This window comes from Hippoglossus stenolepis, chromosome 11 (genome assembly GCF_022539355.2).
Source record: "Hippoglossus stenolepis isolate QCI-W04-F060 chromosome 11, HSTE1.2, whole genome shotgun sequence".
Classification (NCBI taxonomy): Eukaryota; Metazoa; Chordata; class Actinopteri; order Pleuronectiformes; family Pleuronectidae; genus Hippoglossus; species Hippoglossus stenolepis.
In genome coordinates this window covers 4,511,509-4,534,551 of record NC_061493.1, presented here as the reverse complement: position 1 = coordinate 4,534,551, position 23,043 = coordinate 4,511,509, and the positions used below count along the sequence as shown (strand labels likewise).

The window sequence follows — 23,043 nt, the reverse complement described above, 5'->3', positions numbered from 1 at the left end:
AACGGGAATATGAATATTAGCAAATCATGTAAACGCCATAATCAAATAAATGTCTTGTTCAGAATAAGTTCAATAGCGAAATATTGGTGTTCTACCTATTCAGTGTTCTGGCACCAGAGGTAATGTGCATCAAGTGTTTAAGTTGTTTTAGTGTATTTTGGAAGTGAGATCATCTGTTGTGCTGAGCTGCACAGCTGGGCAGTCCCTTTTATTTTTTTTGCATCCAATTTTTTAATTTGCATGTGGCGTGCATTTTGATCTGCCAGAGATATACACTGTAGATGCACACCCCTTGTAATAGTGGTCCTGGTAAGCGTACACAAATGAATTCAAAACGTTGCCTGTGCATCGTGTCGACACAAGTAGCTGCACAGTTAAGCATCAGCAACCTCCAAACAGCTCCTGTCAATAACCGCGGCTGTATTTGTCTGCCTGTGCTTCACGATGAAAGCCTGGCACCCTGGGGTGGGGGGTGGGGGGTGTGGACGGCATCGTATCGACCTCTCTTCTGGAGGACCAGAAGCAGCTTCGACAGACAGTATCGATAAAGTCAAATAAGCCTCAGCATAGTACAGCAGATTAAGGCACAGCATGCTGCCGGCAGAGGAGGGTTTGATATTGGAAAAGACAAAAACCTCCCCGTGTAAATCCCAGGTTTCTGTAACCAGTTTTAAAATGCGCCCATGAGCTTTTCAGGCCCGATGGATCCTTCACTTTCCGTACAGCCACAAGCCACATGGTGTTTCGTGGCAGGAGGCCTATTGATCCACTGTGGTTCCATGATCACATCCCCATAAACACGCCTGGATTCATTTTTTGCCATTATTAGCCGCTGTCCTCGCACATTAAGGCATCTTGGATGAGCAAATGGGGAAAAAGTTGACTTTGTTCAAATCAAAGTGGAACATTCATTTTACTGAACAAAGGGGGACAAGGACATAGGATAATAAGAGCTTCCTTTAATCAAACACATGAAAGCTTTAGTGAGATTATCCCTTCAAGAGGATGAGAGAAGATGAAGCACATTTTTTGTGGGTGTGAGAAAGATTATATAATGTGTGCAGTGAGGACTGTTTTTCCAGACATTAGACAGTCAGAGCTCATATGTACCTTAATGATAATGACAAAAACCACAGTACGCACCTGGTATGTCTCATTGTTGGACACTAATTCGTAGATGGGTGCAGACTTCGTAATCTGCAGCAGAACGGGCTCAGACTGCTGCCGCCCCTGTGCCGCCCTCGGGCTCATGTGGCAGAGGTGGCACGAGCGGGGGCATTGGCCCTGGCTGGTACAGTCCATCCGGACACCGGCTGCCATCCGCTTTGCACCTGTGTCCAGCAGGCTGGCGACATATGCAGGATAGGTCAGCGTCCTGGGCTCCTTGTCACGCTCTTCTGACTCCTCTGAAGGCGAGTTCCCTGAAAGGACAGATGGTGAGGGACTGGTTAATTGAGCCATGTAGAAATCATTAAATAAACTTTTAAAAACTAAAGAAGTTTTTGTGAAGTCCACAAGAACACAGGGAAGTGGTGTGAGCCTGTTGAACCCCACTGCACATACTGTATGTACACTAAACACTGAGGTCACATGCTGCCACTAATGAGATAAGGGAGCGTAGGAATGAAAACAGCTGAACCAACAGAATACTTCTTTCCCCTTTAGCCACACGGCAAAACTACAAAGCATTACTGCGTTCCCACATCCCTCTTCTGGAGTCTTTTTAACTTTTCGACATCCCAGGCAGAATACACGAGCGAGCGTGTAAATATCTGGGCCACGGCTACAAAGAGCTCGTTTTGCTCTCCAGCAAACACGGGGAACTGGAGGGTTCGCTGCTCAACAATGAAACATTGTAATAATGTGCCTTTCGTCATTATTGCTGTTACTCCAGCTGCGGTCGCTGACCTCAATGAGTTGTCTTGCCTGCAGGTTATGAAACTTGAATAATATTGATAAAAGACAATTAAAAGATAACAAAGGAAGACAATACCAGGGTAGCCTCTTTCTCACAGTAAAAATAGTACTTAATTTAAAGGTTCAGGGTGTAGAATTTAGTGACATCTGGTGGTGAAGTTGCATGTTGCAGCTGAATACCCCTCACCTCTCCCTCCCAGTCTAAGCATAAGAGAACCTGTGGTAGCCTTCAGTTGTCATAAAAACTCAAAAGGAGTTTAGTTTGTCCAGTCTGGGCTACTGTAAAAAACATGGAAGCCTCCGTAGAGATTTAGATATAAATAATTTACATATATAGGGTCCATTCTATGGTAAAGAAAACAACAATTCGTACAATTTAGATGAAACACATTAGTGAAAACATCACTACAATTATTTTATATTCAATTTCTGCCAATAGATCCCTTTCACCTAAATCTTACAGTGAACCTGTAAGTGCTGCAAAGTCCAGATGTTATAGTTCATGGTACTTTTTTCTGGTATTTTATTTTTGTATTTTCACTCCAACTAAAGGTTATGTCATGCATAGGAAAATTAAGTAATGCAAAAGAAAAGGTTGATTTCCTCCACATGGAATTTTGTCAGGCCTCTGATGCCTGACCAAACTGTAGCTCAGTGCTGACGGTGAGCAGGAATTCAACCTTTTGGTCACATGGAACCTTTTTAAGCAAAAGATAGATGCTCTATTAATTCCCTCTTTGTGTTTCCCCATTGAGCAGCAGTGGCAGGTCAGCAAAAAATATGGAATGTTGAACATAACGGTCCGTAAAATTCAGATTAAATAGTATCATCTTGACCAGTTAAACAATAAAACACTGCTTAAATGTTCACACGTCACTTCTTTGAATGGCAGTATTTCTTTAAAGAATCTTTGTCTATTTTATTGCTCATATAGCTGAGTCAAGAACACTTACAGTGGCAGCTCTACCTTACGTTGGGGATCTAGAATATTAAACCACTCTATACTCGTGTGAAACAGATGGGCTCCCTTTGACCTGATGCAGAGGGAGATCTACAGGTTGTAAAAGGATGTTAGAGATTTGCTTCATGAAATGACCATATGTTGGTCCTTTAATGCAAATTACAAGACTTAAAACTCAGAAAACTATGAAAAAAAAAGTCAAACAGTTTTCACAGCAGTGGTAGGCCTTTGCTTCTAAATTACTTTGAAAAGAGAATAGGATCTAGGATTGAACCTTGTGGGACATACATTTGTGATGACCTGTGATATTCTGAAAATACATACAAGTGATACTAGCCAAGCTAAAAGTGAAGACACAGGAAGGTGTTGAAATCCTGAGTTGCTTTGTTCTGGAGCAGATTGTCTGTTTTCCATTTGAATGCTTGGTACCTCCAGATTTGTATCATTAGATGCCAGACAGCTCATCAAGATGAGTGACAAGTGGTGGGGCGTAGAGCTTGATGGGTGATTATACAGAGTTTTGTGTGCAGCAGACCCATTAAAAGTTAACTTTTTTTCAAGTTTGTTGTATTTAACTTATGTATTATGTAAATATGTGAATCAATTATTCCCCATAAAATGTTATGTCGTCTCCGACAGAGTAACTTTTTTATTTCCAAGTGAAGCCAGGGAGAGTTAATGCTTAATGCACAACTTTGGATTCATTTTTCTTCTTATTTTTTTTTTTTAAAGGAGGTGGGGGTGGGGGGTGTTCAGATTACCATTTTGGGAGACTTCTTGGCTGTGAGCAAACACAGGCAATTTAAAAGCTCAAGCACCAATTAGGGAATAGTCTTGTTGTGCAAGCTGCCTGTGATGGAATACAATTCAGGTTTGTGAGCCTTGGGATGATGGGAAAAAGATTGCACGCGTGCTCAGGGACTGCCACACGTGCACAGTAACGACGGCAAAGTCATTTTTTCCCTAATATGTCTAATGCCTCTGCCTCTGCTGCATTACTGTTTCCTTTTAATGTAACTTGTGGTGTGTGAAATTGTAATCGTTCTCCTCCCCGAATGTATTCTCTTGTTGCTCAGTGTAACCGATGTATGTCTGCATGTTTAATATGTTATTTGATTCACATCCCATCAAAAGCAGATGAATCTAAACAAAGGATATTCTATTTATGAAATTTTGGATGGACACAAACATTCATACATCAAACACCCTCCCACAGCCAAACCAGCCCCTGTTATTCACTTTGGCATTAAGAAGACAAACAGAAAAACTCATCTCTGTCTGTATTGTTATGAAAATAACATAACAATACAACTACCTGCAGCAAATACAGAAGCCAGTCAGACAGCAGCGGAGTGGACTGCCGCAGTGTCTCTGTTTGAATATGTACATGCATACATATTTGTGTGTGTGTGTGTGTGTGTGTGTGTGTGTGTGTGTGTGTGTGTGTGTGTGTGTGAGTGTAAGTGTTACTGACTTCTCATTAAAAAGAGATTAAGAACGCAAGTGGCGTAGTCACAATATTGGCGTTAGCGTTTGTGGGGGTGTGTCAGTAATTATCACCTTGTTGATTATACCTCATCTCCCACACATCCCTAAAATATTCACACACACTTCAGTTTGTCTAATTCCTCTTGACTCATTAAGTATCACAGCTTTTCACAGTATAGTCATGATTGACAAGTATACAGTGATTTTAATTTGGCTGAACAAAGGGTGATCGGGTTTTTGTCAAAGCAGAAAGGAGATTGGATGATTATGAAGTCATCCAGTTGTTTTGTTTCTCTCAAGATGAGGTGAATTGGGTCGTTTGGGGATGAATTAATGGGGAAAAAATCCTGCCAAGACCTTGAAAAAATCACAAAGTCAATCAATCCATTCATCATCTATACTGCTTAAACTTTTCAAGGGTCGCAGGGGGAACTGGAGCCAATCCCAGCAGAGATTGGGCAAGTGAAGTGGCGCACCCTCAAAAATGTCGCCAGTGTATCGCCTGGAGAAAACCCACGCAGACAAGGGCAGAACATGCAAACACAGACAGACCGAGACTCAACCTTCAGGGACCTTCTCACTGTGAGGCAACAGTGCTAACCACTGCACAACCCAAATCACAGAGTCAATAACATAATTCAAACAAGAGGAACGAGGAAAATACAATTAAAATACAATTCTTTGTTTAAAATAAAACGCAGTATAGTACGGTATATTACAGTGAACAAAAAAAGTAGAAAAGCAGAAACCCAATCTGGGAAACACAACGGTCAGATGAATGTACTGAATAAAATTCCTCTTTGATGTCAAAACTCCCTCCAGAAAAAGTAATGGACTGTAAACCAAATAAATAAATAAAATCTGAAGATTCCTGGTTCAACAATATTGTTCATACGCACCCCCCCATGTTAGATGTGGCTCTCTTCTCATGTGTGAGGGCATCTTGTCTGAACATGCCCTTGACAATGTTAGCATTAAGCCTCAAGGCCCTGTGATCACTGTCGGTGTCACTGAGACCACTGGACAGATGGTGCCGTACCAGTGAGAGGTGCGTGGAGGTAAAGGAGGTCTAATTGAGGGCAGAGTCACATCAAGGCAGAGTGAAACTAAGCTCTATACATTCATACATTTTGACCCTTGAGAGGCGTGTGCGCTTGATGTGTGTGAGATTAACTAAATCTCTGTGCAGGGCCCACTCTGCAGGCCACAGCGTCATGTGCTCAAAGGCTCAAGCTTTTGTTTGTAGTGTGTGGGTGGGGAGAAGTCAATCAATGAGATGCAGAGCGATAAAGAACAAAAAAAAGTTTAAAGGTTCAGTGTGTGAGATTTAGGTGAAAGGGATCTATTGGCACAAACATAAAATAACACTGGTGATGTTTTTACTTGTGTGTGATCATCCAAATTGTACTAATTTTTTACCTTTAACTTTACCCTAGAATGGGCCCTTTATTTTGAAATACTTTACATCGGGAGCGGGTCCTCTCTATGGAGGCAGCCATGTTTTCTACAGTAGCCCAGACTGGACAAACTAAACACCTTGTGAGTTTTTATGACAACTGAAGGCTACAGGTTCTCTCTCATGTTTGGCAGCGGATGGTGAGGTGAGGGGTGTTCAGCTGCAACATGCAACTTCACCACTAGATTCTACACGTTGAACCTTTAAGGAAAATATCTTGCTGCTAGTTGGTTGATGACGTGAGTGATTCCATGCATGTTCACAAAACTTTTGCATTCCTGGACTTATTCATCTGAATGTTGCCAAGCATGTCATTGCCCCCCCACCCAGCCAGAGTTTAATATATCCTTGTCAGACTGACTCACTTCCCACTAATCACCTCTCATCATTCCATCTTCACTTGCCACCTCCTGGCAGATGGTTATTATGTGTGGCAGTCATATTAAGACAGCTGGGTACCTTTTAGGGCAAAGGAGATTGGCAGTGATTAGTTCAGTTAAGTTTTGTTTTAGTTCGGCAGCGTTCAGTGTCAGCTGGGACCACAGGGGACATTAAACTGAGCAAACAGCCCTAAAGACGCCTGATGGCACTGAAGACGCCTGATGGCCAAACATACACAGCATATTGTAGCACTACGTCCTCTCCAATTAACTTCAAATTATAACTGTAACTCTAGGGGCTACGTGCAGAATATAGCTTAGATTTACACTATTATACAAATTTCTCAAAAAAAAAGCCACATTAATTTGCTTACTTTTTCCCCCTTTAAGTAAAGACAAGAAGACTTAAAGGATTTGATCCAGTGCTAATGCCAAAACAATTAAGCAAAAAAAATAACCCTAAGCCCAAAAATAACTTTTTATCATATTTGCTCAAATCTGACTTTAGTACAGGAGGCAGGTAACCTTAGAAAACCCTGTTTTTAAACCAGCAATCAAAACCAGGAGGAGTGTCTAACCAAGTGTCAATCACTGCTCATGCAAAATAAACAGCATAAGCCAATATAAGCGTGTTTTGGTTATAATGATTACTGCACTGCAGCCTGCTCTATGGTACAGGGGAAGAGGCTTTAGAGACAGTTTTGAAGTGCAGGAAAGAACTCATCCAAATTCTCACACACTCTCTCTCTCTCCCACTCTTTTTCAAAAACATACAGTCTGCAGCTTTAATATTTGAAAATAAACATACAACTTCTTTGGTATTATAATGAACATTAGCACGTTTTGTTACTGTTACTCGGCCTTTTAGCGTCAGCTTTTCCGGTGGTTGAAACTTGTGGCCATAGTTTCTTGCTTTTAACACTCATATAATTGGTGTTTGTCCTGTTTATGTTTTACAGTTTTCTAAAGGAGAGCCTTAAGCTGCTTTCAGACAGGCACCGAGCTCCAGAGGTCCTCCAGAGTTCCTGTGGACTTTCTCCGTCTGGCCCACTAGTATGAAGTATATGAGAGAACACAGCAGGAGATCCTCTGCAGGATTCACTGTGAGCAGGAGGTTGATGACCCATCTTAGGTGCAAAAAAGAAAAAAAAAGAAAAAAAGAAACTTCTCCGGATGAAAAAGCGGTGCCAGACACGTAGAAGGTGATCGATGTGATGTTCATAAAAACACATGATCACAGCAGCAGAATTAATACGTTATGTGCTGCCTCTGTCTGCTGCGCCACCCCTCACCTGAATCCTGTGGAGAATTGTTGCTGTTGTGAACGCGTCTGAGCAGAGAACCTCCTGTTGCGTTGTTCACGTGGGAGAGGCAAACTGCAGAGAAAGTCCAGACCCAATTCCCCAGGAGTTCCTCCCCAGATCATGTCTGAAAACTGTTTTCCTGGAACACGTGCTGGCTTCTAATCAACCCCTAACATAGTCACCATTTCAAACCAGGTTCAAAAGAAAAGTACCACTTTTCTGTACTTTAGAAAGACAGAAAAACATGACACCACTCTGGCATTGTTACTTGTTAACAACATCCACTAATACCACACAAGTTATTTCTTTTGTTAGTAAATTTCTCATAAATTGACACAGCTACTGTTTATTTGCACACAACGCGACTGTTGTACCCTTCAACATGGAGTGGAAATGGCCCCGAGAACATTCAGTGAAAAGCCTTTGTGCCAATTAGGGAGCCACTGACATCAAGACTCACTTTAGATCCGTTCTGAGGAGCTCCTGGGGTCAGTCTCTGCCGAATGAGTGTTTACTCGTTTCCTGACAGGCTGATTTACAATACCATCACATGATAAGTGGCCTGTGGGTGCTTAACTGACTCAATGATCTTCACAAGTGTGCAGAAGCACAAATCTTATACATGAAGGTGAGAAGTGTAATGTGACGCGCTGAAGGACAAAGCTGGGTACGGACGTCTCCAAATCACTTATCTTCCCAAGGTGAACTATGGATTCTGATATTCAAGCTGCATGTCATGAAAACAAGAGAGCAACACGCTCGTCTTTTAACCTCATCTAACATTTTTCTCCTTTTGTCATTCTCAGCCTGTGTCTCTTTGTGCTGCACCTCCTCCTTCTGATCCCTCTCTCTCTCATACGAAGAGGCACAATCACACTTTTTTTTTGCCATGCTGATACACTTGTGGAAGGTGTTAGGGAGGAAAGCTGTAATATGCTTGCTCTGCATCTCCCTAATAAAACAAGCCCTGCAACCAATCTCTATTCTCCCACATTTTCTGACACTGCCTTTGTATTCCCAATACCACTCTAACTCCTGCTCCTCAAATTTTCATTTCCCCGTCTTTTCTTCTGTCTTTCTTCAGCTATGATCTTCCAATATTGTAGAAAGTAAGATTCCTGTGACTCCTTTTATTATAAAACAGGTCTGTGGTAGATGCTATATACAGCGAAAATTCTTATTCCACAGACACTATTCAGAAAGTGGGCCCGTCACTGCCCTCAGCCATGAGCCCAGCCCGGCCCTCCAGGATCCCAGCTTTTTTTATTTGCTGTTTTAATCATCCCATCTCTGAGCTAGAAAGCTGCAGGGCAGAAAAAAATGTCCGGGAAACATTGTGTGTCAGGTCAGGAAGCCAAAAGTATCGGTGCACAACTTTCCCAAAGATAATGATATTGGAGACAAGTGGCTTTTTTATTCCTGAATGGCCAGATCGTTTAAGACTCTTCACTTCAGCGCTGCCTGATCATCAGCATTTGCCTTTACCTGTAAGTTTAACCAAGCTGCTGTCGTGTGTCGCTCAGGAACTTAAAGTCTGAGAGGTGCATTCCCACACTGATCATTTAAAGCATTTAAACTGCTGTCCACTTCAACCCATCTGTGTTTAGGGAAGCCAAATTACTAGCGGTATATTGCTTTGAAGATAATACATTTTAAGGAAATGGGGCACGCACACGCACTCCCAAAGCTCATTAAATGTAATCTGAGTTTGACAGTCAGACACTTCACAAAGGAAAGTGATGACGGTACAAAATAGAGAAAAAGAAGCGCCATATCGTCCTCTCTGCTTCCTCCTTCCAAAAATAACGTTTTTGATCTAATATTTGCTTCCTAATTTCATTCATTCCTGACCACGAGGGTTAGACCTTAAAAGATTACCGTCGTGAGCCTATGTGCTTGTGAGGGTGTGATCATTTTATGCTTATGTAAACATTTCTGTTGAAGTGCTGGAAAGCATTTGGGTAAGTCCTTATTTCTTCAAAGGGTTGATTTATGGTTACATCATAGCTTTAGCCTTGAAGCTAGCTTATGGTTTAAGTAAAGATTAATACTCCACTTATCAATATTTATGTGTTTTTCACATTTTGTACGATTACGTATAATGTGTCATTCGAGTATCATCACCTTTGCACTTGCGTTCAGCCTTATGGAGCTTATTAATCTTGTTTTCTAATGCTAATTGTTTCAATCTTTTCAGCAGCAGGTTTTCTTTCCAGAAACCATTTGTTTTGAAGAACTTAAAGTAAGCAAACTGCCAAGCACAGAGCAGGGAGACGAAGTCAGCATCTACCTTGTCCAAGCCTTTAAAAAGAAGTCAGAATATTGGATATAGATTCATCAAGTAATCAACAGTTCATCAGTAATTCAACTGCGAAGAATGATAACATTGCTTATTGTCTTTGTCCAAGCAACATAATTGTAAAATGGCATGGTTTGTTATTAACTCCTGGAATTATATAATAATAATAATAATAATAATAATAATAATAACTATTGGAATTAGCCATTATTTAAAAATAAAGAATACATGTTGAAATCTTTTGTGGCTCCAGGCCGAGTTGTGAAGGTCTTGACTCTATAGTGATGACACTAGAAATTTACAAGTTTGAAATTGAATAAAACCGGGTGTGAATGTAGAAATAGGTGATTATACTCTTCATTATTTATTGAGTTTACTTGCTCAAGACCCAAAAAGCAGCTACTGGTATAACACACCCAACTTTTGGCCAGAGCTTTCAGTAGTCGAGTTGCATGCTGGGTAATGGAGGCACCAGGTCAAAACAGAAGAATGCAATGAATGAATGAAAAAAAAAGACAACATAAATCTCTGGATGTTATCGTGAGTCCGACAATAGCACACTTTCCAGTGTGGTGAGGGTTAATGTTTTAAGATATTTCTCCCAACATAGGGCTCAGGCATGATCTATAGAAACCAATCTCTGCTACAGCCTGAGCCCTAATAGGCTTGACTAAATTGTAGACATAGGACAAATGCATGATGGAAAACATTCAGTATGAGCATGTTTGAGTATGAGAGTTTATCCGTGTGTGTGTGTGTGTGTGTGTGTGTGTGTGTGTGTGTGTGTGTGTGTGTGTGTGTGTGTGTGTGTGTGTGCGTGTCTGTGTGTGTGTGTGTGTTTGTGTGTCTGAGGCTGGGGGATTTGGGGCTGCTTTGACCCAAGCTTTACCAAGCGGAATGACTCATCATCTCTTTAATACACAACAGATGGAACTCTGAGCTGTTCAAGATCATACGATACATCTACATCCACCCATTCCTCCCACTCTCTCCAGTGAGAGATAACTCTGCCACTGACTGTCTCAAGTCACTTCTCCTCTTTACCAAACTTTATTTTCAAGTCTATAAATGATCATGGACGATAAGAGACGAGAAGAAAAGAAAGACACGGGGGCTTAAGCATGAAATCTTCAGATATTGTTGGTTGTTAAAATATCACAGTGGTTTGGTGTGAAAGCCTTCATTTCCTGCCTCTTATAGACCGGCAGATCCTGGCCATTATAACACTTTCATCAGACTTCTTCGCGAACTGGTGACTCATTAAATCATTTCATCTTCTAAGTGCATGATTTTAGCCCTTGACACAATCAGCACCATTTTTAAAAAAAGATCCTTTTAAACTGAATGTCAGACTTGACACCTCTTTGGCTCCTGTGTTTCCCAGCATGAATCCCCCTCGCTTCCATCCTGTGTGCGATAAAAGGTTATATCCATCTCTGACTCCACTTCCTTCAGCAATTTACAAGTACCCTATTTAGCCACTAGATGGTGATAGTGGATCAATGACATGGCTGCTGCAAGCGTTATCAATGTACATGCTCCGCTGTTCAGCATACAAAAGCAGGGAAAACCAAACCTAACCTTGGCCGAGATGAACATTACATGCTTATGGACTGCAATCATTAGCTCCTGCTGATCTGAGGTGTCAGAAATCAAAGCAGACAGTTGCTTAGAAAATAGGAGAGCATTGTGATGGAAAACTGCATTAAAAAAGGGGGGGGGGTTCAAGAGGGATTGCGCCTGCTGTGTGTAGATGAGACAAATGATAAACAGAATTAGAGGCAGCAAAGAGGAAACGGAATGAGACATACATAAACAAAACGCTGGGTGTGCTGTGTGTCTGTCTCTGTGATACAGTCTAAACTCTAAACCTGCAAAATGGAACACATCGGGGCGCTTAAACAAATCTGTGTGACGGGCAAATCTCCTCAGATGTGCCGTGCAGCGTTTCCCTGCACACGTGCCTACATGCGTGCCTGTCTGAAATGACACCTTCCTCAGCATCCTCACAGTTTGTACCTGATAATTTGTGGCAGCAGGGCGCCGCTCGGGTCCCTATCCAGCTCAAGCAAATTGTAAAAAGAAAAGAAGTGTGCATCTTTCCCTTGGCTGCAAAGCCACACTGCAATCTGGTGTGACTGCTTCTGCATGGAGCATATGTGCAGAAACGCAAGGGAAGAGGGTTTTTCTTTTTTTGTCACTGTGTTTGTGTGTGAAAGGCAGTGAGAAAGTGGTAAGTTGAAAAGACTGACAGAGAGAGAAGTTGTGTGTGTGTGTGTGTGTGTGTGTGTGTGTGTGTCAGTCTGTAGTGGGGGAGGATATGCATTACCGTGTGTACGCTCTAAAGTGTAACAACACTTTACTCCCGTGAATCCGTGTCAGCAGCACCATCAACCACTTCAACGTGACAATCAGCATCAACTCCCAGTAAACTTAATGCATTCATGAACAAAAATGTATGCAACTGCCCGGAATTGACCCTTTACATTCACCTCTTACAGATACTGAGATAAAAATAACTGGTGTTCAGACAGGTCGTCATTCACAACAAGGCCGTCGCTCAATCCCCCTGTGCTGACTGGCTGACCTGCTCCTCAACCCACAGGGCAAAACGCATTTCCCTGCCATATCAATTGACTAATTGCTAATTTACTGTTGCAACCGCTCATTAACCTGAAATTTATCACGAACCTCCAATTAAGGACTTAGTAATGGGGAAAGAATGAAGCAGAATAAAGAGATTATAGTAATTTGCTCAATCGTTTACTCTTAATTACTCATCTGTTTACGAGAGAAGACTGTATACTTTGCATTGAATAGCAGTTACAATAGTGCATCTGTCTTAAAACCTTTACAGCTGTATTATTCAAAACTGTAGTGAGAAAAGTCAGATAGCTTGAAATCAATGGGCTGTAAATGGATGTGTTATCGATGCCCTCTGTATGAGAATGAATAAAATATAATAAGACTTACTACAACGGTCAGACAAGTTAAGTAACTATGTAGACACAGTCATGCAGTGTAAAATTCCATGTTTAGTCTCTGCAGAATGATGCGTCTCACACCATCAGGAGATCCAGTGAGTTTTCTGCAGGCCACATATGCTTAATGATCCCTGAGCTGAGCGCTGGGCCACCTGTACTTGTAAAGCAGCTCTCATTTCCCTTAATTTTCCGCTTATGGCCACTGTCAGTCAATAGATCAAAACGTCTTCACACAGTCCTGAGTATTTAGTGTTGAAGTCCTACATAATATGTAAAGAGATACTTATATTGATGTTGTTGGGTGTGGTGAGGTCTTGTTTATGTTCAGTTGTGCCTGTGGCTGCAGAGATGTCATGGAGTCCTGGAGTATTCATCACTTCAGAAAGGTGTATACTGAATAATTGAGCACATATATGACACTAACCTATAATATGATGACGAGAACAGCTTCTCTTTGAGGCATCTGATGGCAGATGATAGTGATGATAATGATCTTGCAACTGACGACTTGTTTTAGCCGAAACAATACGCTCACAGTCCTCACCTTTGGTAGTGCAATACATGGGTTTGCAAAGGCAGCAATTACTTTATCATATGAAACTTGACTCCAACTTCCAAACATGTACTGTAATGTTATGTTTTATTATATATATTGTTATTGTTATTATATCTGGCTTGTCTTTTTCTTCAAAAAATAATAGTTTGTCCTAAACTCTCACAACATTCTGCATCTACTCTCTTTGACAGTCGCAATTATATTTGTCAGAGATGACATGTAGTTGCTATATGTGTCTACATGTGACTGTGCCTTGCATGTTTACCACCAGAGCTCCACGGAAGACGTGTTAGTCCACCATTATATTATATTTTCTATTGTTATAGAAACAAATGACTAGTGTCATGACAATTTATTTGCTTCTTTGGACTGATAAAACATGTCCCCCACTTATACAACCAGGATTATCCTGAAAGCATAATAACAAAATGTGTCAATACCAATTTGTAAGAGGCTAAAATCTACATTTAGATCTAAATGGGATAAAAAACATAGATTATACATGAGTTTTTACGGAGCCACAGAAGTCCCAAAAGATGAGATTTTTCTTTTTTGTGCGAACAAGTTACTATCTTCTGCACAGTGGCGGCTTGTTAGGCCGCCCCCACCTACATCCTGAGAAAAAAAAACCTTTATAAAGATGATAAACATAATTTAATTAGATCATAAAAGTTAACTCATATACAATGCACCTGTTAGACTGTAAGCGCCTGTGAGTATTCAATAGAAATTGTTTCCAAATTGTATTTGGTTAATTGGTATTGATTTACGTGTTTTTTTTTATATAATGTTCAGTCGACCCTCAACACTGTCACAGGTACACTCTGCTTCAATTCACATCTACCGTCGCTGAGTTATTTCCGCTGCGAGCTCCACATATTGTATTTCATCCTTGTTGCTGTACGAATGTGGTTGCTCTCATTACAGTTTCCTAGAGGAAAATTCTATTTTTGGAACAACACAAGTGTCCTTCTCAGATTGAAGTTTAACTGTAGCGGCGGTGGTGTCCTATTTTCTAACTGGTGTTGAATATATATTAGATTGCTGTACCTTTGTTATAACTATGTGTCCGTCCACCTGCTTTCATGACTTCTTTAATGTCTACAAAACAACTGAAAAAAATTGCCATAAGTTAAAGAAAAATGATCAGATATATCACAATTTTCCACCAGCCGTCTGGCGTATCCACAAAAAAACTATGTGATAAAGGCTGATACAGTGGCTTTTTCAAATAAATGTGTTGTGAGTGAGATTTTGAGACCCATTTTGCCATGCATGGCTGAATGGGTCGCAGACAAAATATTATTCCCCTTACTCAGCCATGGATCAGAGGATAAGGAAGATGGAAAATGTCCAGGAAACTGCACAACCTAAAGTTCAACATTGCTTTCATGGGACGATACATCTGCAGCATTTCCCTGCCCCTCTATCCTTTTTACCCTTGCAGGCTTTGAGATTTAAGCCTGCTGGGTGAGGCCCTTCATTCGGCTTTATCCTGCTGCATCCAACCCACCAACGTAACCAGACATGCAAACACACACGCGCGTTATCTGCAGCAGTATCGGACAAAGCTCTGTAAGCCTATGGAAGCTGGATGTTTAAAGCAGTGTGTGGTGCACGGCAGACTGTGAGCAGACGCTGTTTGTCTGAGTGCTGATTAGGACGGCTGACCGCAGCCTGACAGGCCCATTAGTTACGTCTCCTTCATGGACGCTGAAGGGCTCAGTAATGCTGTCTGTCTGTCAGCGCGTTCCTCTACATGTTCTCTGTACATGTTCATCAGCGTCACTCTCACTTACAGGGACTCGTTTCTCCTTCACGACTCTCTCTTGGCTTTTCACAGTTTTCCTGGCGAGGTCTGCTGTACACGAGCGTCCCCTAGAAGGTCACAAGCCATGTTTCCATACAAGAGCCCAGCAAATTTGATGCAAACTTCTGAAATGTCACATAAATGGCAAATTAGACAAGTTTCCATCACCTAGCTTGAATAAACTTGGCCTGCGTAACGCCGTCAGAGGGTGGTGGGATAGGCTACGTTAATATGGACCATCTCCCTTAAAGTAGTGGTCACGAACTGGAGAACAAAATGAGTTGTTTGCCAATCATAAAACCTCTTATAGACGGAGAAGCAAGTGACAGAAGCACGGCTATATCGTCAAGTGTTCTTTTTATGCATGGAAACATAACTTCAACGGACAATTACCTTCAATCACCAAATATGAGATTCAGAAATAATGGTACCTGGAATGTTCCATTATCAACTTAACATATTATCTTGATTTTCAAACTGAATTTAAAATATTAACCTTCTGAAAAATAAGAAAGTTGGAAAAAAGCATCAGGCAACTTGGGCTATTAATGATATTCCTAGAATCTTGTAACTGTCGGCGCTAAAAAAAAAGGTCAAGAAACCACAGTTACAGTTACAAGTCTGAACATCTTTCAGAGCAGAAGTGAGAATATAAAGGGTACCATGTCAAATAACCAATCGTGAGAAATGTCCTGTTAATTAGGAATTGTGCTAATTGGTTGGTTCAGGGGAAATTTTGCCTGTGCTCCTCTTAAATCTGAGGTTAACACTCGAACATATGTGCATGTTTCTGTGGCTTTGGAGGCCAACCAAGGTCCAATATGCAGCTGAAACAGTTTTGTGAGGATTCTAAGGATCGTTATTGACATTTTAAAAGAGTTTTTCAGTTACGGAGGAGCAGATGAACTTTTGAGAATGTTTAGAGACATTTTCGGAAATAAACTCCGGGAAAATGTCCAGACAATTGGGTCCAGAGTTTGTCCAGAGTTTTTCCTTTCACTTATGAAGAAGGCAGCAGGAAATTCTCCGCTCAGACGCGTGCACAACAACACAGACATCTCTGAAGTGCTCAGGTGAGGGCTGGTGCAGCGGGAAGAGGCAGGAAGAAAAGTGTTCAAAATGTTTTTTGTTTACGGCACATTAACACCAGCACTGGCCCGTATCACCGAAAGCTCCGGATCTATCTTCTTCTGCGTCGGCACCTCTTTTTCATCCAGAGATATGCGTTCTGAAAGCAGCTAAGGTGACTGACTTGATGAGTTTTTGTGAATTTGTATGAGCACTGGAGGGTTTTTTAAAGTTATTGTTAAAGTTATGCAACTAAAAAAACTTGATTAAGGTTGAGTAAGGATCATTATGCTTCGGGGTTTGGGGTCAGCTATGGCAACACAAGTGCTGTGTGAGGCATGTCAAAACACTAAATGTTTTTCTATGCAACCCAACACACCAGCATCATTACTCACTCCCCAGATACTTAAAGTCGTATTTCCTGATGTCTACTTACATTATCTCTATAGAAAAGCTTTTATTTCACCACAATAACGACCAGGATCCTCACATAAATGCTGATAGATATAATGTCTGTATAGCATGTTCAACGTGTGCAGTAGCTGTTGATTAACACAACCCTACACGTGCCACAGCCGTACTTTCTGCATTGCTGCATAGAGGGAAAACCTGCTCTTGCATTCGTACAAAATGTTGGCAGTGGATGCAAGTCATGTCCTTCAGAGTCGTCCAAAACAAACCTTCTTTCAAAAGATGCTGAGCTGCATGGATATACGACTATTTGAAAGTGAGGGCGCACATATCATAAATATTACTGAGTCTTGTAAAGGCTTTAATAGAATCTGAGCCAGTATCCTTCATATTCTGAGAATGCAAAACTAACCACTTTGTTTAATTTCCTTCCTGATTTTCTTCTCAACCCCCCTTCTTCTTCTTCTTCTTCTGTCTTTGTCTCTTGTACCTTTTTTTTCTATCCATCCCATCTGTTGTTCAACCTACAGCACAGTGAGTTTTGTTGAGAGATCTTAGCCAAGAGCGATTTATCACTTCCTCCTCCTGCATGCCTCACAGTAGCACAAAATACACCACTGTGTCTTTTCTCTCTTCGATCTGTGGATTGTTGCTGGCTATAATGTTGAGCGGTGTGAACTCGCCTGGTACTAAAGACCAGAGTAATGTAGTGTAGCAAAATGTTCCTCAGCTGATGCTGGTCTTATGTCCGTGTCTGTTGATATCGCTGTACGATAGCAGCTCTAGGAGACTTAAATGAGCTTTGGATCCAGAACAGAGACGAATGAATAAGATGTAATGATGTTCAAAACTGCTGGTGGTCGAGAAAAAACAAGAAGAATGAGTGGAAAATCCCGGGTTTGCATCAATGAAGCAGCGTATCTGTCACACTGAGACGACAGTCATCTTTGTCTGATTACCTTTTCTATCATTTTACTTTCATACATGATACAAAATCGAGACTGTATGTCTGGGATTTGAATCTTGTATTATGTTTTTGTGGTGTTTGTAGACGTTTGGAAAATGTTGTTGCTATATAGATATCCCACTACTATTTGCTCTATTTTTGCAGAAACGAATGACTTCATTACAAAATTATTACTGACTGGAAACCAAATAGCAGAAAAGGTATCATCAGTATTTAATGCTCAATAGTTTTTGTCCTGCGTTTACCACTGCAACTTCTCTGTGCTTTACATAAACATGACAGACAATGTTGTAAGTGCATGGAGAGTTGAAGTGTCGGCAGTGAATCAGCTGTGGGAAGAAATGCTGCTCCCACTCTTTGTCAACAGAAGTGTAACTTCTTCTTTCAAGCAACAAGAAGCTCACGGCAGTGAAAACTTTTTTATGCTAATGGCCATCTTTGCCTTTCATTCCAGGATTTTAAAGAAAACTCATATTATACTTATATTTTGGTTCATTGTTTTTTAATTTAGTATAGTACTTGATAAGGTTTACTCGCTCTAATGTTCAGCAAATGCATCACTCTCCTCCGTCCATTGCTGCAGCTCCTCTTTTCAGCCTTTGTCTTAAATTTGGTTTTAGCTCCTGTCTCTTTAAGGCCCCCCTCCAGATAATGTCTGCTTTGATTGGTCAGCAGAAGCACTCTGTGGTGATTGGTCAGCACGTGTAGACAATGCCGGCCTCAACCTACCTAGCTTTGTTATCAAGCTGGCCTCTAGACGTGTATTATGCAAATGTTGGCCACCGTAATGTCATCACAATGGGGCACGGGATAGGGAGTTTCAGCAGCTTCAGGAGCTGTGTCTTCTGTGGGGGAACACAAACTTTACCACCAAGCTTTTGTAAATTAAAATTTTTAAATGTATCTCCCCAACAAGGAGGTCAGAAGTAAAATATTTATTAAGGTAATTTAAGATAATATGTGCTCTCTAGACATTTGTTGGTTTGTCTAACATTGAATATCCAGGATATGAAAAATACACGTTTATTAGTTTCATCCTGAATGTATTTTCTAATTCCACCCGGAGCTGCATAGGTCAGTAGAATACACAGAGAATGTGATTATTGTGACCTAAATATGCATAATTATAAAGTAAAGCAGGAAAGCGGTGTAATATTAAAATCAATTATCATGAACAAGTCATTAGTATAGATTTTAATTTGCCCTGACTTCATCAAAAACCTGAGAATAGATGAAAGGTCAGAGCTATTGCTTTGGAAATTGCTTCTGAAATAAATATTTAGGTGGTGTGAACTCCACAATAATATGCCAGAAAACTCAAAAAGTGGCATATTCAGATGAATGAAAAACAGCTACTGCTAAAGGAAAATAAATATACGATCCTCTGACTTCATGCATCAGGGCAACAAAAGTAATAAAAAAGGATTTAATACAACATTAATATTGGATCTGTGCTTGTCGTACAAGCATGGATTTGCCAAACTAACGCCCGCACCACACTGGATGTGATAGCAGCACGGGTGTGATGCAGAAGGTCTTGCTTTTCATTTTGGCTCCTTCTGCATGTGAGCCGTGCTGCTCTTCTAGAGTATTGGGGTCCCGGTAAAATGATATATCACCTCAAAAGCATTTCTTTTGACTGAATCTATTCATTTGCACTACATTCATTCATGTAGGGTTCCACATGCTGGAACACTACATGAAGTTGAGTACATTGACCTACTTCAATTCATGGAAATACAGTAGTAATACTTCATGAGGCAGCTCTACCGACACGTTCCCTGTGTGAGACGCAGCCGTCACGCACTGCACATGGCACCCAGTGTGGCCCGGGCCTAACAGGTAAATGATACCTCTCACGAACAAAGCGTTTTCTCAATGACCATTTTGAAATTTCTATGTCCTCATAGTCAGGATGTGACTATAAAAAAGTCCTCTGAACCAATGGAGAGCCTGTTCCAAGCCCTGCTGCTGGTATGTTGGCACTATCACCTCAGGAGCTTTCCAGTCTGTCTTCATTAAAACTGTCAACACTCTCCTATCACACGGCACCAGAACGCTGCATTCTCACTTTGCACAAACACGCTGCTCTAACAAGGCTCTGTTTGCCAGACTGTTGTATGAAAGTAGGGGGAGACAGAACAAATAGGACAAAATGAAACATGAAAATGATGTGGTTGTGGTGGGGCTGGTGGAGAGCGGAGCATAACTGTGCAGACATTTACAAAGTGTAATTTCCATAATGACTACATTCATGATGGTCACTTTGTACATGTTCTGATCCTGTCAGCCTCTCTTAAAGGGATCATTTCCCTTTTACATTTGTAGGGCACTATAGTCTGAAAACCCATCAAGTGACAAGAGAGAGACGAGAGGAATACAATAAAGTCGAGAGCCAAAGCGGCTCTATGGGGAAGAAAAGATATGATGGCATAAAAAAAAAGGATTAAAACTTAAGGAAGAAGAGGAATCGAGTTTTACTGCTCTATACGTGCATGTCAGTTGGAAGTTGTCTTTCTGTGCTGATGAGGAGAGGATGAACTGTTAAGGTCCTCAACACTCGGCGAATACCGGGTTTAAAGCTGGATGAGGACGTCTGAGGACTTTATCACTCACAGTCAGATATGTAGTCCTTGGACCTTTAAAGCTGCATACATCGAAAATGTTTTGTATCAACAAGGGATCTAAATGTGACACCCTTAATAAGGAAACCACATTCAACTTTTAGACCCATTTTTCTTATTGTTTCATGGCCCACTAACGACTACCTTCGATCCATTTTTAAAAAGACTGAAGATGAAACACTACTTTCTTGCAAAAGCTTTCAGCAATGAAAGGCATTTGGGGATGGAGCCGCGGTAGCGAGGTCCCGCTGATACAGACCAATTGTGAGTCAGTCTCAGCTGTCAATCATGATGTTTCACCCAACTTCACTTAAATGACAGAAACCACCTTTGAGAAGATAATATACCATGACTTTTTGTTTTGTCCATGTCCCATCCACTAACATGAAGTTGGCAGGGTTTATGACCTATACTGCAGCCAGCCACCAAGAGGGAATTGAAACGCTTTGGCTTCAGTCATGTTGGGAGCAGTCATGTCGTCCATCTTTAGTTAAAGTCTATGCTTCAACCTCATTTCAAAACTAATATTTTAGATAAAGATATTTTTTGCAGCTTTAAAGTCAGATGTTTCCTTGAGGAGTTGCCTGAGAAAAATGGAGCAAAGTGGAGAGTGATGATTGGACAGATGTTGCCCTTGTGTCTGCAGAATGTGTAAATGTGCAAATGTTTGCTAACGTGTTTTAATTTTAAATGTGTCGAGAGTTGAAGTGAACAGCAGGAGGCACTGTGATCTGTGAGTCCTGTTTATCTCTGCTAGAACTATGTGCCTGTCATGTCCTCTGTGTTTTCTGTTCAGTGACCTCACCCATCAAGTGAATATGCTAAATATCTCAGGTAGAGGGAGACAGCATACACTTTCTATCCCACTACTATTTGCTCTATTTTTGCAGAAATGAATGACTTCATTACAAATGTATTACTGACTGAAAACCAAATAGCAGAAAAGGTATCATCAGTATTTAATGCTCAATAGTTTTTGTCCTGCGTTTACCACTGCAACTTCTCTGTGCTTTACATAAACATGACAGACAATGTTGTAAGTGCATGGAGAGTTGAAGTGTCGGCAGTGAATCAGCTGTGGGAAGAAATGCTGCTCCCACTCTTTGTCAACAGAAGTGTAACTTCTTCTTTCAAGTAACAAGAAGCTCACGGCAGTGAAAACTTATTTATGCTAATGGAGGATTTTAGGAGGCACATAAGTCTGATGCAACTCAGGTATGAGATGGAGTTTTGATTAAAAAAAGAAATCTCATTCCCTTCCTATCGGAGTACAACTCCAGGTCTATCACCTTGGACATGCCTACTACAGTGGCTGCTCCAGCAATTACTCTCCATCAGGATGGTGGGTGTGTCTGCTGGAGTATCCACTTGCAGGGGACACACAAACACACACATATGAGCACACACACACACACACAAAAATTCGACAATGAAAGGTGAGGACCATAAAGGTCGACGATGCCGTGGGGAATTTCTTTTCTTCACACCGATAAAGATCAATTTGAGCGTCTGAGGCTGTTGGTAATAAGATATAAGATGGTTGTAGGGGGACTTGTCTGCCAAAAATCTATAGCAGAGGCCATTCATTTTACCCTGCCAACAGGGAGTTACAGCGAAGACTCGACAGCAGCACGCTCGCACACACACGCACACACCCACACACAGAGAAAGAGAGAGTGAGCGCCACATGGAATGGGTATTTTTATTTCCAACTTTTTTTAATGTTTCCTCAATTTTTACATATTTATTCTCTCAGTCCTTCCTGCTGCGTGCGGCCAGGCAGGTGCATTCGGGGCCCGGCCTTATCTCTCCAAATGAAACTGGCAGCTGGCATTTTCTTCACACAGAGATTACAGAGAGGACGAGGGGAGGGAAAGTTTTCTTTCCACTACTTTTATCGGACGCGGCGCTGACCTTCACGATGGGGTCCAACACTAAACTCTCGCCTCATCCAGACAAGATGAGGGAGAAATTGAAAAGGTGAATGAAAGCCACGTGAAAGGCATCTGAAGGTTATGCAACGTGGCGCCAACCTTAAAAAAAAAAAATCATCTGCATATAAACCCCTGTTAATCTCTGACAAATCCAACATGATTATCAAACAATTTGTACACTCAACTATAAAGATATAAACAAAATAATCTAGTCAGACATATTCTGAGTATGGATTGGATTATTTGATACTGAAAATCTAGCTGTTTTTTTATTTAATTTGACTTGCCTTGACTTTATTTGCAATGTTATTTTACTTTAAGTTCTTTGTTAGCTAGTAGAACAGATACATGCTGCAACTTCTATTTAAAGCTCTTCAATATCAAGACAAAGAAATCTAATTTCAGGTTTTAGTCTCTTGGCCTTTGATGGTAAAGTCTTTAATATCAGTCCGCTGTTTTGCATCATACTTGATTACAGCACTGCTTCATATACTTTACAGAAAAAAACTACTCAGAATTATCTTTAGATCCAACAACTGTCACTAATGACGAAAATAATACTAACCACATAATGTTCATCGACAGCAATATTTACCAATGTGCCAGGGACAACGTGATATCGATCAGAGATTGTATTTAAAGACGGACGACATCACAGTGACCAAAAAGTGAAGAAAAAACATCTTGATTGCCCCCTGGTGGCTGTCTACAGTATAGATCATAAACCCTTCCTCCTCTATGTTAGCAGAAGGGACATGGGCGAAACTAAAAAGTCACATGCTAAATAAATAAATTCCAAAGATGGTTTCTGGGATATTAGCTGTTTTCACACTGATGCATGTTCAGTTTTCCAACAGATATAATTAGTTATTTGAAGCTACAAA

At 40.9% G+C, this 23,043-nt stretch overlaps 1 protein-coding gene across 6 annotated transcripts in view; it reads right to left on the bottom strand.

The window, feature by feature from the left end:
- The window catches only part of astn1 (astrotactin 1), a 423,848-nt gene that overhangs the window by 52,149 nt on the left and 348,656 nt on the right, over window positions 1-23,043 (bottom strand). For all 6 annotated transcript variants that reach the window (XM_035171471.2, XM_035171474.2, XM_035171470.2 and 3 more), the window contains one exon: window positions 1,144-1,421. In XM_035171471.2, coding sequence (XP_035027362.1) covers window positions 1,144-1,421 — 278 coding nt within the window. The remainder of the gene's footprint in view (window positions 1-1,143; window positions 1,422-23,043) is intronic.